The sequence below is a fragment of the Plecotus auritus genome, assembly GCF_963455305.1.
Source record: "Plecotus auritus genome assembly, chromosome: 4".
Taxonomy (NCBI): domain Eukaryota; kingdom Metazoa; phylum Chordata; class Mammalia; order Chiroptera; family Vespertilionidae; genus Plecotus; species Plecotus auritus.
In genome coordinates this window covers 10024487-10038969 of record NC_137775.1, presented here as the reverse complement: position 1 = coordinate 10038969, position 14483 = coordinate 10024487, and the positions used below count along the sequence as shown (strand labels likewise).

Genomic DNA, 14483 nt, shown 5'->3' with positions numbered 1-14483 from the left:
GTGACCACCCTCGCTTCCTTGATCATGGATTATAAATAGAAATGCACCAGCAGCACCTGACCTGACCCAGACAGGGTGGGAAGGATCAGAGACAGTTTCCCGGGAGGAATCTTGGAGGAGGAGTTAGCAGGGTATGACAGCAGGAGGGATGATCTTGTCAGTCAGAGGAGAATAAAGACAAAGAAGCAGGAGAGAACAGGGGTCAGGAGTCCTGAAAGCACAAGCAATGAGTGCCTGGGTGTTGGGGGAGAAAGGGTGGGGAGAGACTGGGAGGGAGCAAGGGAGTGGTAAAAAGAGGGGCCCAGTCCAGCTGTGGGGGCTCAGTGGTTGAGTGTAGACCTATGAACCAAGAGTTCATGGTTTAATTCCGGTCAGGGCACATGCCCGGGTCGCAGGGGCGTGCAGGAAACAGTTGATCAATGATTCACTCACATCATTGATGTTGCTTTCTCTCTTTTCAATAAAAATATATTTTATTTTTTTTAAAAAAGAGGAGCCCAGGAAGGTAGGCAGGGGTGCAAGGCTTGAAGGGCCTCCCTTGAGCTGAAGGCTGTGAGGAGTGGCGGCAGGAATTTGCAGGACGCATGCATCAAATCCGAGCGTTAGAAAGCTCACACCAGGTTCTCCTGAAAAGTTGGAGCGGGCGGGACCCACAATAGGGGGATTCATTCGGGTGTCCTTGCAGTAGTCCTGGTGGGAAATGAGAGGAGGGGTCAGTTTCGAAAGCGAGCGAGGGGGGACTGGCAGGATTAACTGCCCATGGGATATAGCAGGTGAGGGGCCAGCGTCTGGGAATCTCTCGAGTGTCATGGGGATGTGTATGCATGTCTCCCTGACAGTCTTCAGACCCCGTCCCAACAATGATGGCTAATAAGCTGCTCAATCGGTGAGCCTTCCTATGGCAGGAGAAGGTGGCGGAGAATTCCTCATGATGCCTTGTCAGTGTGCAGATAGAGTTCACTTGCTTTTGTACAAACAGAGTTTCCAATCTGGCTGTTTCCCGTTCTACTGAGGAGGAACCTGGGGCACAGATGGCCACGCCACAGGCCCCCCTCCCAGCTGGGCACGCTGCGCGGGCTCCTGGCACGCACCTTGTCATTTAACCCCGTGAAGGAAGATGAGACCTGGGTAGCTGTACTTTCCCTACTTAGCCGCAGACACAGGGCGGTCTCAGCAAGTTCAATAACCCACCCCAGGTCCGCTCTCAGGCCCAGGTGCCTGCCTTGCAGCCTGTCCGTTCCCACCGCCCTGTCTGGAGCGGCACAGGAGCGGAGCCTCCAGGAGGAATCCGCTGTCCTGTCCCCGGTGACATGCTCTGTCCCCAGGTCAGTCCTGGGAGAGAAGTTTCCTGCAGGTGGAACCTGCATCTATTCCAGGAACAAGCATGGAGCGTACTTCTGTTCAGATTGTGAAACTGCTGCTGCAGAAATCAGCCTCTGTAACCTGTTGAAAAATCACTTATGGAAACTGTAAACCATCCTATGATCTATCTACCTCTACCTCCCTACACCTCTGCCTCTGCCTCTGCCTCTGCCTCTGCCTCTGCCTCTGCCTCTGCCTCCGCCTCCTCTCTCCTCTAAGTAACAAGATGACCGTAAACATTGTGCTTTGGATTTCAGAGAGGAGAAAGAGTTTCCTTCAAATCACACATTTCACTCTACGGCCACAAACTGGGCCGTAGGAAATCTTTGCATTGGCCCCACTCAGGAGGCCAGCACTCTTCGAGGTCAAGTTTCTGGGGAGCATCCATCATACTGGCCACTTCAGTTTACCCTCTGGACAGTGCCCCTCCTTGCTGCCCCTGGATCACCAAGCCCTCGGCTGGTTCTGTGTCAATAAATAACTTCTGGTTGAGATCTTACTGTGATGAGATCAACTAGAGCATACCCAGAGGAGCAACAAGATATGCCCTCGGGGCTACTCATTGTTTTTAGCACAATGAACGGAACAGCTTAGCCTATGCATTTCCACATTTAGCTCTGGATTACCGAATGCCGCTGCAGGATAATCACTTTCATCCGCATTGAGGTCCTCTTTGTGTAAGGCTTTATTTTAATATATACAGCCTCATGGCACTGCAATTTTCAAGGAGAATAGCTTGACCTGGAGGGTCATTGTCAAAGTGACTCAGTAGATGGGAAGTCAGCTAATGTCTTCCAGTTTCTTCCTCTCGCCCATTCATATTGTCCAGGTTGAAACGTTTTTTCTGTTTCAGGGTTAGAGTTCCAAGTAAGTTAGCACGAACAGCACTGGGCTCTTGTCTCGAAGGCCTTGTTGCATAGCTGTCCTATCTTGAGCACCTACTGTATACAGACTAATTGCTATGAGGATTAACTGTATTATAGTCTCAGGGAAAAGAGGCTAGAAAGTGTTCTGACTCATGACATAGCCATAAAGTTCATTGCTGCCCAGTGCGGGACTAGGTGAAGGATGCAGTAACCGGGATGTGTACGTGCGAACCTGTCTGCGCCTGTTGTAATGGGCCATTCTTTGGTGTCCTTATTTCAAAACGGCGGGTGCCCTAGAACGAAGAGGCCTCGGGTGAAGTGTGGGCGGTGAGGGGGTCTGTGAACAGGAAGTATTTTTGCTGCAGAAATCAGTGGCCACATTTTGATGTTGAGTGAAGGCTTTTAGGTCCAGCGTACCCAAGTGGAGACGTCAGAGCCTCGCTGGTAACACCCAGGGGTGCTCAGGGGGGTGCCAGGCGCTCTCCTACAAGCTTGCTCCTTGTGTGGGCTCCGCGTGAGGCGGTCAGAGAAGTTGCTCGTCCACCGTTGAGAGGGATCTTTTCTCAGCAGGGCCTTCATCCTTTCCATTCCAGCAGCTCGGCCTTCCCCTCTGACAAAACCCACGCGTGCAGAGCTGCTGCCTCTCCTCATTTCTGACTGATCTGCACTTCATAGCGACCCCTCATCCCGTGGCTTCCACCTGTCCTGCTTTCCAGGCGCTTCATCTTGGACATTTTTGTAGGTACTTACTAGTATCCTGGTGCCAGGAGGGTGGGACGAATCCATTGGCGTGGTTCCCAGCGCCTGGTTCTGTAAAGGGGGGCCCGATGGGAGGGCCACATGGAGAGCGTCATGCAAACTTAGAACTGATGCTGACCCTCCTGGGTGACACCTGAGGGGGCAGAGAGCCACGCACCCGAGGGGAGGCAGGAAGGAAACCTGGGACGGGCAGGCCTGAGGCAGCGTGGGAAGTAAAAGGGCAGGTGGTTGACCGCTGGCTGGCGGGCTGGCCGGTGGTTGATGAAAACAGGAAGGAGCAGGCTCAGCACGTGGATGGACAGACACTTGTTCGCACAGTCAGTGGAGATCCTGGCCCACGGGAGGTGCTGGTCAGGGAGCGCTGTCATCTTTGGTGAGCGCCTACCCAACACCTGCTAAAAACCACCCGTAGTCCCAGACGAGGTCAGCAGCAAACAGCTCCTACTGTCTTAAGGACTAAACCTTGGAAGCAGTAGAGCAGGGTTTCGGAGCCCAGGCCATGGGCAGCTGCTCCTGGTGCGAATACAACCGAGTCACTCATTGTCTGGATGACCTTGGGGGGCCATGGGACCTTCCTAAGCTTCCAGTAAATGGGATTAATAATGGGACCCACTTCCTAAACTTGCTGTGAAGATTAAATGAGATAATGCATATAAAGCAGGGAGCTCAGTACCTACCAATAAATAATAATAATAATAATAATAATAATAATAATAATGGTGATGGTAGTAATAAGTAGCAGTGAAGAGGAATTAAACTTCAGATGATCTAATAATATACATTTGTTTTACTGATCTTTTCTTTTCTTTCCCATAGACCAAACCCTTTGGGCTTTATTTAATTTTCCTTAATTACCATGTTTCGAATTACACCAGCAGCAGTGTGATTACAATTGAGATGAATCAGTTTCCCATTTTCAGGTACTTAAAGCTTCGCTAGGACATCACACCCCTCCACCCCCTGTCAGGCTTCCCCTTTTCTCCTCCGGGGTTAGAGCCCTAATAGTATCTGGCTGCTTCCTTACCTGCCCGGGGACCTGGAGAGTAAGAGTCAAAAAGTCATGCTAGGTACAGTTACCCATGAAGGAGGAAGACATAGGGGAGAGTTGGTGAAACGTGGGACCTCTGGAAGGCTCATTCTCAAAGAAGTGGTTAATAAACTCCCTCCACTCTCTATCTCCTAGGGCCCACAGGGAGCCTGCTGTAAGCTTTATTCTGGAAGGTTCTGGCAAACTCTCTGGTTGCCCATTTTGAAGATTTAAACATATTTTACATTTTTGTACATTTAGTAAGCACAGAGATTATCCCAAATAGACTTACTTTTTTCTTTCTTTCTTTCTTTCTTTCTTTCTTTCTTTCTTTCTTTCTTTCTTTCTTTCTTTCTTTCTTTTGTGTGTGTGTGTGTGTGTGCTAGAAATGATGACAGGATTAAAGATGCAAGAAAAAAGCAGTGGTAGGTTTCAAATAAGCATGGAAAGGTATTTCCACAGGCATTGGGATCTCTGTGGGGGGTGCCCACCTCTCCTTTGCATAGGAAAACATTGTCAATGTAATTTGAAAGCATGCCCTAACAGGTTTGGCTCAGTGTATAGAGCATCGGCCTGCGGACTGAAGGGTCCCAGGTTCGATTCCGGTCAAGGGCATGCACCTTGGTTGCGGGCACATCCCCAGTAGGAGGTGTGCAGGAGGCAGCTGATTGATGTTTCTCTCTCATCAATGTTTCTAACTCTCTGTCCCTCTCCCTTCCTCTCTGTGAAAAATCAATAAAATATATTTAAAAAAAAAAGAAAGCTGTAAGCACGAGTTTTAAACTAACACAGCAATTGAGAATTTTTCTGCTATGTTATTACAGAAGGGACTCAAGAAATTTTCTCATTGTTATAACTAAGGGCAATAGAAGAGACTAATGTTAGTGTTATCTTTGTATGAAACTTTTTAATTATTGAAACTTTTTAATTATTGTAACGCTTTTGTAGATTTCTTTAAATTTACATTCATCAAATGATTCCTCCTGGTACCAATAGGGGGTAAATAAAGACAAATGGTTTCTGTAATGGTGGTCAGAAGTGTGGAAAAGGGTGCCTCCCGTTGTGCTAAGAACTTTAACAAAGTAATGCTAATCCCGCTTCTTAATACCCTGCTTGTGTCGTTAGGGTATGTAGACTGCCCGTTCACAGACAGTTTCTGCCTAAAGTCTTTGAGGGAAACCAGATATTCCCAACTATCTTCAAGCAGAGATTATTATTATTGCTCTTTCTTCTCAGCATTGCTGTTTTTAACAGAATTCCAGTCCCCCTCCCGTCCCCCAGTGTCTCTTTCTGGAAGAACTGCCCAACCCTCCCCTTCTAGGCCTAGCTGTCCAGTCCCGCCCGAGAGGAGCGCTGGCCCCCTTCTTCCAGGGGAAGAGGTGGAACAATGAGGTGACTGAACGGGCACACGTATCATCTGTCACAGCTTAACGAGAAGGCCATTCCAGACATTTTTTTTCTGATGTTTGCTGTATTGAAAAGGTGGTAGAAGGTAAAAGAGGCCGAAACCTCCCAGTTTTTATTTTCTTACTACAACATGTCAGAGCCGTCAGCACTGACTTCCACGTATTACCCCCCAAAATGAGCCTCTCTGCCATCAATTAGGAAAGCTGAATACGAACTGATGTATCAGCAACAGAGGCTGCTTTTAACTTTATTCAGATCTGTCTCTCTCTACCTCTCTCCCTCTCTTCCTCCCCCTCCCCATTCTCTCTCTCAAATGTGTGTTTATCTTTCTTTCTCTCTCTTACTTGATCTTTCTTCTTCCTCCTCTCTCTTTTTCCTTCTCTTTCCTCTCCACCCCTCCCTCCACTCTCTTTTGCTTCCTCCACCTCTTCCCCGCTTCTCCCCACCCCATTTATTCTCCCCTTCCTCCTCCTGTCTCCGTGGCCCCTGTCTCCCCACCCCAACAATGCTGGCAGAGAGATTTGTGTCCCGTTGATGACATATTGTATTTTCAGCCCAGTGCTCTGTGGTGTGGGGGCTACCGGTGTATTAACTCGGGAAAAACATTGTTCCCACACTCAGAGCTTTTGTTTCCAGCCGAGGGCGTGGCCAGAGACCCCCAGGTTTCACCCACTGTCTTTGGTGCCACCTTCCTCCCCCGTGGATGTGGAGAGAGAAAGAAGAGAGATTAACTTGGAGATTAGACTTCTGATACCTTATCTGCAGGCTGCAGCAGGAAACTTTACTATAAACCCTGTTTCGTGGCTTATTTGGAAGAAAGATAAAGGTTTCTTTCATTTGAAACTGTATTCTTCTATACTCTCCCACATTGTAAATAATTCTGACACATGGTTGCAGTGTGACTTCTTTTACATGTCCCTCTCCCTTCCTCTACGTGAGCACCTGGAGGAACAGGGATCATGTCTTAATTATTTCTGAATGCCCCTTTCACACAGTCCTCACACATAGGATGTGCCTGCCAAAATCTTTATTAAGTACATTATATACAATGCAGCCATTGTAAGGAATGAGAAAGAACTATATTTACATTTAAGCATTATGTGTATTCATGTACATTGAATGGAAAAAACACACACAAAGTTGTGAGTCAAGCCTAAAGTCTCATTTTTGAAAGATATAAGTATGCCCTAGAACTGTGGTCGGCAAACTGCGGCTCGCGAGCCACATGCGGCTCTTTGGCCCCTTGAGTGTGGCTCTTCCACAAAATACCATGGCCTAGGCGAGTCTGTTTTGAAGAAGTGGTGTTAGAAGAAGTTTAAGTTTAAAAAATTTGGCTCTCAAAAGAAATTTCAATCGTTGTACTGTTGATATTTGGCTCTGTTGACTAATGAGTTTGCCGACCACTGGGCTAGAATATAACCCAGAATCAGGCATTAACCAGTCGCCTCTGGAGAAGGACATCTGGGGCAGTCCGATACTCTGACTTGTTAGGATTTGGTTTTCTCCAGCATAAAGTGAAGCTGACCAGTGTCAATGTGACCAGTCTCTGCCCACGCGAATAGACGTGCTCCCTGCTCAGACTTCCCAGGAGAGGGGCTTGTCTCTCTGTCTCGACTGCTCTCGTCCCTTCACCTCAGCTCTGATGGTCACCTTCTGTCTTCTTCAGTGTCATCATTGCTACTTATTTCCCGCTTGTCATGCCAGGCTTCCTGCCTCCACCTTCTCCTTCCCTACACCAACCAGCCTGTCCATTCATGGATGGATGGATGGATGGATGGATGGATGGATGGATGGATGGATGCATGGATGCATGGATGCATGGATGGATGGATGGATGGATGGATGGAAGGATGGAAGGATGGAAGGATGGAAGGATGCATGGATGCATGGATGCATGGATGGATGGATGGATGGATGCATGGATGCATGGATGCATGGATGCATGGATGGAAGGATGGATGCATGCATGCGTGCATGCATGCATGCATGCATGGATAAATATATTCATGAATGGATAGGTGGACAGATGGATACTTCAATTGACTGATCCTCCTTGGTCCTACGTCTCTCCCAGTTACTGCCCCACCACTCTCTTCCTTTTAGAGTCCGACATCTCAAAGTTCAGAGTCCTCTATTACCCCACTTCCAAATCAGTCTGCACCTCTCTATAGTCACTGGACTGGAATTCCATTCCCCCTTCAGTTTCCCTGAGGCTTTCTGGAAGAGGCGGGAAGTGCGTGCCAGGCTCTGTGCTCCAGGATCCTTGGAACCCGACAGGGTTCCTCACCATCTCTCCACTTAGGAGTGCAATCCCCGCACAGGGTGAGCCACGGATCTCTGTGCTTCCCATGCCCTGCAGCTCTGAGTTTGCTTGGCTAATTCTCTTCGCAAGGGCTTTTTGATGTTCTCACTGCCCAGGGAGACTCCCTGGAGGTGCTGTGACCTGCTGATCCCCACCCCACCAAGGCTGCAGTTCACTAGCCCTGAGATACTCTAATGCTGCTTCCTCGTGGCCAGACACTTGCCATGACCCTACATCCTGGAATCTGGGAATGTGTTTTGGTCCCATCATCTCTCAACGCTGCCTAAGACGGAGCCCAAAGCTGCAGAGCGGGGCCCTTCCAGCTGCCCACAGAGCGCTCTGAGCAAACCGCCCAGTTTTCCTTCCCAGATCCTATGCCCGACAAACCCTTCCTAGGGCGATGCCCTACCGCGGCCACAGTCTTCTCGTGTCCAAAACCGACGTACTGCCTTTACCCCAAACCACCATCGCTCCTCTTCAGTTCCCTCAGGGGAGGGAAGAAAAAGTGCAGGCGTGGGGATGTGGGCAGGGGCCTGTGACTCCGAACCACTCGTACCTGTCCGGACGGTCCCCGAGGGCTCTACCTGTGCAGAGGACAATGGCTGCAAACCAAGGCCCGCCTTTCTCGCAGAGCTCTGACCCTAACAAGAACAAGACGGGGGAGCTCGAGCCGTCTGCTATCCAGATGAGCGAGCCCAGAAGATATGCCTTGTCTCCTTTTCACTGCACATCCCCAGAGGTGTCTCAGTATTGCAGTGGGTGTGAGGAGGGCAGGCACAGAGGGTACCAGCTCGCCAGAAAGGCCTGGGACTGCCTTCCAAGGCCTCTGCAGCCCCAGCGGCGAAGCAGCGCCGTGTTCCTGCCCTGCCTCCCCAGCCACCTGGGAAGAAAACCAGAAGGAAGGAGAAAGCTGGTCAGTCCTGCCCCCAGACGGAGCAGCCGCGTGGGGGAGGAGACAGGGATGGGGCTCACTGCCTTTTCCTTCACTGCCTGTCACGGTGGGAGCCGGGGAGCAGCACCCCTCATCCTTCAAGTGGGAAGTGAGAGGAGAGAGGGGAACCCAGACGCCCTTCTCCTGAAAGCCCACCCTGGTGCTGGGCTGGCCTTTGGCCGCCTTACATCCTTCAGCGGTTGCACCACCCACACAGAGCGTGGAAGATTCTCCGTGATCGGTCCTGTCCTCACTCCGGCCTGGTCTCCCCTTACAGCCCCGCCTCGGGGTCTCTGTGTGCAGGCGCATGCCCTGCCCCCTCTAGCTCTTCTCAGCCCCTTTCAGGGGCCTGTCTGCACCCGCATTCCTTACCCTGTGCTTTTGTTCATGCTTTTCTATCTTCCTGGATGTAGTCATCTCCTTCCTACTCCTTTCTCTATTTTCAGAGTCCTGGTCATCCATAAAGGCCCAGCTCCCCCGGCACCTCCTCCCTCAGCTTCTCCCTGCCCTGCAACACTCTTGTGTCCTTACCAGTGGTGTGGCCTGAACACTGTGTGGGACTTATTTGTTTACACTTGTCTTCCAGCGACACAGGGAGCCCCTTGGGGGAAGGGATCATGTTTTATTCATTTTTAAGTTCCTAGCTTGTAAAACAGAACTTGGCATGCATGCTTGTGTCCTCAAAAAAAGGGGGGGAAGGAGGATTCTTGTACGAATTAATCTAAATGCGCTTTCAAACTGTAAATCGTTGTACAAGTGTCAGTTATTGTGGTATCCATGGCGCCCAGTGTAACACGGCACTTGGAAGGCAGGTTTTCAAATAAAGACATGAGTCCTTTCTGGAAAAGGTTTCCAGCCGTTGTCCTCTGCTCAGGTAGAGCCCTCAGGGACCATCCTGACAGGAGAAACAGAAGGTGCTTCCTCCAAAATAAAGGCAAAAGTCTTAAAGAGGAGTTACAGCCACAGTCTTGAGATTTGGATATGCTAACAACAGAAAGGAGACAGAAAAAAATAAACCATAAAATCAGTGGGTAGGCCCTGCTGGTGTGGCTCTGCAGTTGAGCATCAACTCATGAACCAGGAGGTCATAGTTCGATTCCCAGTCGGGGCACATGCCGGGATTGTGGGCTCGATCCCCAGTAGGGGATGTGCTTGATGTTTCTATATTTCTCTCTACCTCTCTCTGAAATCAATTTTAAAAAAAAAAAAAAGGTTTTTTTTAATCGGTAGATAGAATTTTGAAATGTGAGCAGGATTTATGAACGGAACCTTTTTGAATTTGAATCTGAATTCTTCCCCATTTTCTACAGCATCTCTGCTGGATGGTTCCCCAGACCAGGGCTTCTCTTCCTATCTATCATGAGGAACATGTGTGTGTGTGTGTGTGTGTGTGTGTGTGGTTTCCCATCAGCCACACACTGACACTTCTGAAAAATACAATAATAACAAGAATTAGTAGAAAACTAAAATAGAAGAAATCAGACACTCAAAATACAAGTCCCAACTTATCATTAGACTCGACATATATCATTCTGTCAAAATGCTATGAACGTTTCTACAGGCTTCCTTTCGATTTCTGCCCTCACCTTGCTGCACATCAGTAACCAGCAGTTTAACCGGCTCCTGTTCATTCACACCTCCAATAGCGCCAAATTAGATTATCACATATTTTCAATAATAGACATTACAAGGAATGGAAGAGTTAATGAGGAGAGGACACTCATATACACATATTATAATGGTGGAGATCTTAGAGGCATATACTGGTAGGAAAAGAAATACTTTAGGCAAAAGTTAAAACTTTATAACAAAATTATCCAAATGGTGAAAAGTTTGTGTGTGTGTGTGTGTGTGTGTGTGTGTGTATGTGTGTGTCTCCCCAGAGTAGAGTAAATTATTGATCCTCTTGGAGAATAATTGTTTTCAATGCAAAAGCTTTAAGTTGATCCTTCATTGGTCACAGTAAGGTAGCAGTGGGTGCCAACATCAAGCCAATAAAATTAGTAAGTGGCCTGATAGGCTCTAATACATTTTTCGGTGTCCTTGCTCTGTCATTTGAGCACAGAATGAGCTGTTATTATCACTGAGCTGCAAACCTCTCATTTTGGCCTCAGATGATTACAGCTGCTAATGCAGTGCATGCTACAGTAGTTTTCAGGAACTGGTCTAGGGTTAAAGTATCATATTTAAAGGACTTAATTATGATCAGCAGGGGGAACAAGTTGTGGCCATAGGACTTTGATCTGTTTTCTAGAGTGGCCTGCAAAAATTTGGACTCCTAACGATCTATTTTCTCAACCATTTCAGAAAACAAGCAGCTTTTACAATCTAGTTTCTCTACCACAGGCTCCGGAGTTTTGAAATGCTTTCAGTTGGCGATGGGCCATCATTTGTTGGAAGGGGGCCATGGTTCTTTGTCTCTCTCCCCAGATGAAATTCTTCAAGCCCCTTAACTCCATCTTTCCCTCACATGAAGAATGTAGCTTCAGGTTTCTGCCAATGAGCAAGCTTTGCACTTGAAGTGAGGAAAAGGATTGTTCGTTTTCTCATTAAACCCCAAAGCAGCCAGCCAGATGGAGCTGGCATGTGTCCGTCACCTTTGTCCCTCCCTTCGTCCTGCCTTTTGGTGCTGATCATGCCCATTCATAGTCTCCTGGTTTACTTTTTAAATTTCATACCCACCCATATCCTCCGGTTCTACCTTCTTAATTTTGTGTACAATTTGTCCTTTTAAAATATTGATCAAGCCCATCAAGGGTCAACCTATAAACCAGGAGGTCAAGGTTCAATTCCCGGTCAGGGCACGCTCAATCCCCAGTGTGGAACGAGCAGGAGGCAGCCAATTGATGATCCTCTCTCATCATTGATGTTTCTCTCTCTCTCTCCCTCTCCCTTCCTCTCTGAAATCAATAAAAATATCCTTTTTAAATGTTGATCGAAGTATTAAGCAACTATCAAATATAACCATTCAGTACAAGTTAACTGTTAGCCCATCCTTTGGAACCATGTTCCACACATAATTTTATGAACATATCAGTGAATACATGTTTTTGAAGGGTTTTGGTTTTTTATAGGAAATGTAGTTCCGTTTTCACACATTCAAAATGCTATTACATCAATTCTGACTTCCTTCAGCATTTCTTATTTGCTACTAATTCTGTATCCTGTGTGGATACCTAAGCCTCTTATAATTGCTCCATTCATAAAAGTAAGGAGACTAGGTCTTGGTATTGTGGGTTTTTAATGTCAACTGCACTTAAACCTTGTGAATCTAATTTCTTATTGAGAAATTCACTTTCTTAAGAAGAACAGATGTTACCACAACGCTTGTTTCTAAAAAAATATGAACATTGATTCATGCATGACAATGACCTTAATGCTAAGACACTCGAATGTTTAAAAGTTATTTGATGCCACTGAGAAATGTGCTATTGAGAAAGTTAATGGTGAAACCCTGCCTGTTTTTCATCTGCCGAACGTAAAGTGCAAGAGAAAGTGACTGGCTTATTAAAAGAAAAGAAACAATTATCTGATGGTTCTTACATTTCAGTTTCCCCTTTTGCTAGCTGCATCTAAATCCTGTTGTGTTTGCGCCTGGAATGAGGTTATGGAGCTGGACTGTCACGGTCTGCCTGGTTTTCACAGGGTTCCTTCCTCTAAAGGTTGCAGAAGCCCCTGTGACGTTTGGTAGATGGCCATGGTGCATCGTTCAGCCCAGGGCAGGGGATTGTATTTATTTTTTATTTTACGTTGTTTCAGCTGTTTTCACTTTTTTCTTTATTGTCTTCTTGCCTCCCACTGGGTTCCTTTTGCAAGCATTGCCAGGGGAAGGAGAACGCTGGGCTATGAACTCTGTAGCACAGGGGGCGGGAAGGAGTTTCCCTCTCTCAGCAGTTCCAATAGCTTCTAAGCCACACACATTTAACCCACTGTGGTCTGAGCCCCGGTTAGCTCTGCTTGCATCTATTTCTATGTTAAAACAAGTAAATTCATTTCAAAGTTTTCCGTGGGTCATTAACATAGCCTATTAGCCTGAATTATGTGCTTTTAAAAAAAAGTGTGCGTGTGTGTGTGTGTGTGTGTGTGTGTATAAATTGGTATTTGGAGAAGAATTTAGTTCTATAACAACTGAGTTCTTTCTAATTTAAAGGTTATGTTTAAATCAACTCTGTCACTTTTTTCCATTTCATTAAGATATTATTCACACACACACAAAGATATAATTGACCTATAACATTGTATTAGTTTAAGGTGTACAACATATACATATAGTGTTGTGGTATGTTAACTAATGCCATGTGTTAACTAAACACAGTAAGTTTAGTTGACAATCCATCACCTCACATAGTTACAAATTATTTTTCTCGTGATGAGAAATTTTAAGATCTGTATTTCTGGCTTTTCACTGTGTGAATTTTGGAGTATCTTTGACCATATCATGATGTCATATCATTCAAGGAAACAGCAGATGATGTTTTTATGTCAAAATTCTGATATTATTGGTAACTTGTTATTATATTATCCATCTAGGGAAGCTCTAATGCATTTGGAGGTGGGAGTAGATAATTAATGTAGATGACACTCTCTTTGGTCAAAATCCCCATTCTATGAATATGTTAAGTATGATCATCATCAATTAAAGAGAGACTCTGTATTTTCATAGTAGAGTTAATGAGCACATTAGTATAATAATTACCTAAAACTGATGTGAAAGATACGTCTTACAAACTCAAGATGATTTGCAGAAGGACAGCAATGTTTGACATCCTTTCCTTGATTTCCTAGGATTACCTTGACTGCATCAGGGATCAAACCAAACTTCCTCTGGGGACAGAAGAAAGATCAGCGCTTTTTGGAAACATACAGGATATCTACCACTTCAATAGGTAAGTCAATATGCCAAAGATTGTTCTCACACCGGGGCATTATCAATGTCTCTCAAATGAATGTGGTCCTAAGAAAACATCTCCGCAGTCGCTGATTTGACTTCATAAAGTGTGTGGGCTCTCATGCCATGAAGTCTTCCCACTGGAAGTATTCTTGTCTTGCATTTACTCAATATCCTGTCCCACTCCATCCCCCTGGCTCAGAGGAGAGACCTGTTTGCCCTGACACAGCAGCGGCATCTTTCTTCCACACCATGATGTGAACCGAGCATCCAAAAATCCACGCTGGCTTCATCTGCAGCGTTCCACCTCCACTGCACTTTCTGGAAATTTCTTCTGGCTGGGGAATGGGCAGGACACCATAAACACACAACAAATACTTGCAGTTATTTATATATTAATTAATATTCGGTAATAATGAAAGTTAAAAGTGATTGATTTAACTCAAACATGTATTAAGTACCTACTATGTAGCAGGCATAGGGCTTACTGGTAGACCGTATTCGTAGTAAGCAAGGCAGACGGAGCTGAAGGAGCTGGGCAAACATCAGTTATTGAAATGGAGTGTGATACTTTTCGGAAGACCAGGTAGTAGGCAGGTTAACTGCAGACGGTTTCCAAAGTATCTGAGTTTGCTTTTCAGCTGAGCCATGGGTATATCCTTTGGTGAGTCTTTAATGGAGTAGAATAAACAATGTCCTCAGCCCTAACCGGTTTGGCTCAGTGGATAGAGCGTCGGCCTGTGGACTCAAGGGTCCCAGGTTCGATTCCAGTCAAGAGCATGTACCTTGGTTGCAGGCACATCCCCAGTAGAGGGTGTGCAGGAGGCAGCTGATTGATGTTTCTCTCTCATCGATGTTTCTAATTCTCTCTCCCTCTCCCTTCCTCTCTGTAAAAAATCAATAAAATATATTAAGAAAAAAACAAAAACAAAACAATGTCC

General features: G+C 46.4%; 1 protein-coding gene across 4 annotated transcripts in view; it reads left to right on the top strand.

The window, feature by feature from the left end:
- The window catches only part of PLEKHG1 (pleckstrin homology and RhoGEF domain containing G1), a 201611-nt gene that overhangs the window by 138389 nt on the left and 48739 nt on the right, over positions 1 to 14483 (top strand). For all 4 annotated transcript variants that reach the window (XM_080665864.1, XM_080665865.1, XM_080665863.1 and 1 more), the window contains one exon: positions 13440 to 13540. In XM_080665864.1, the coding sequence (XP_080521990.1) occupies positions 13440 to 13540 (101 nt within the window). The remainder of the gene's footprint in view (positions 1 to 13439; positions 13541 to 14483) is intronic.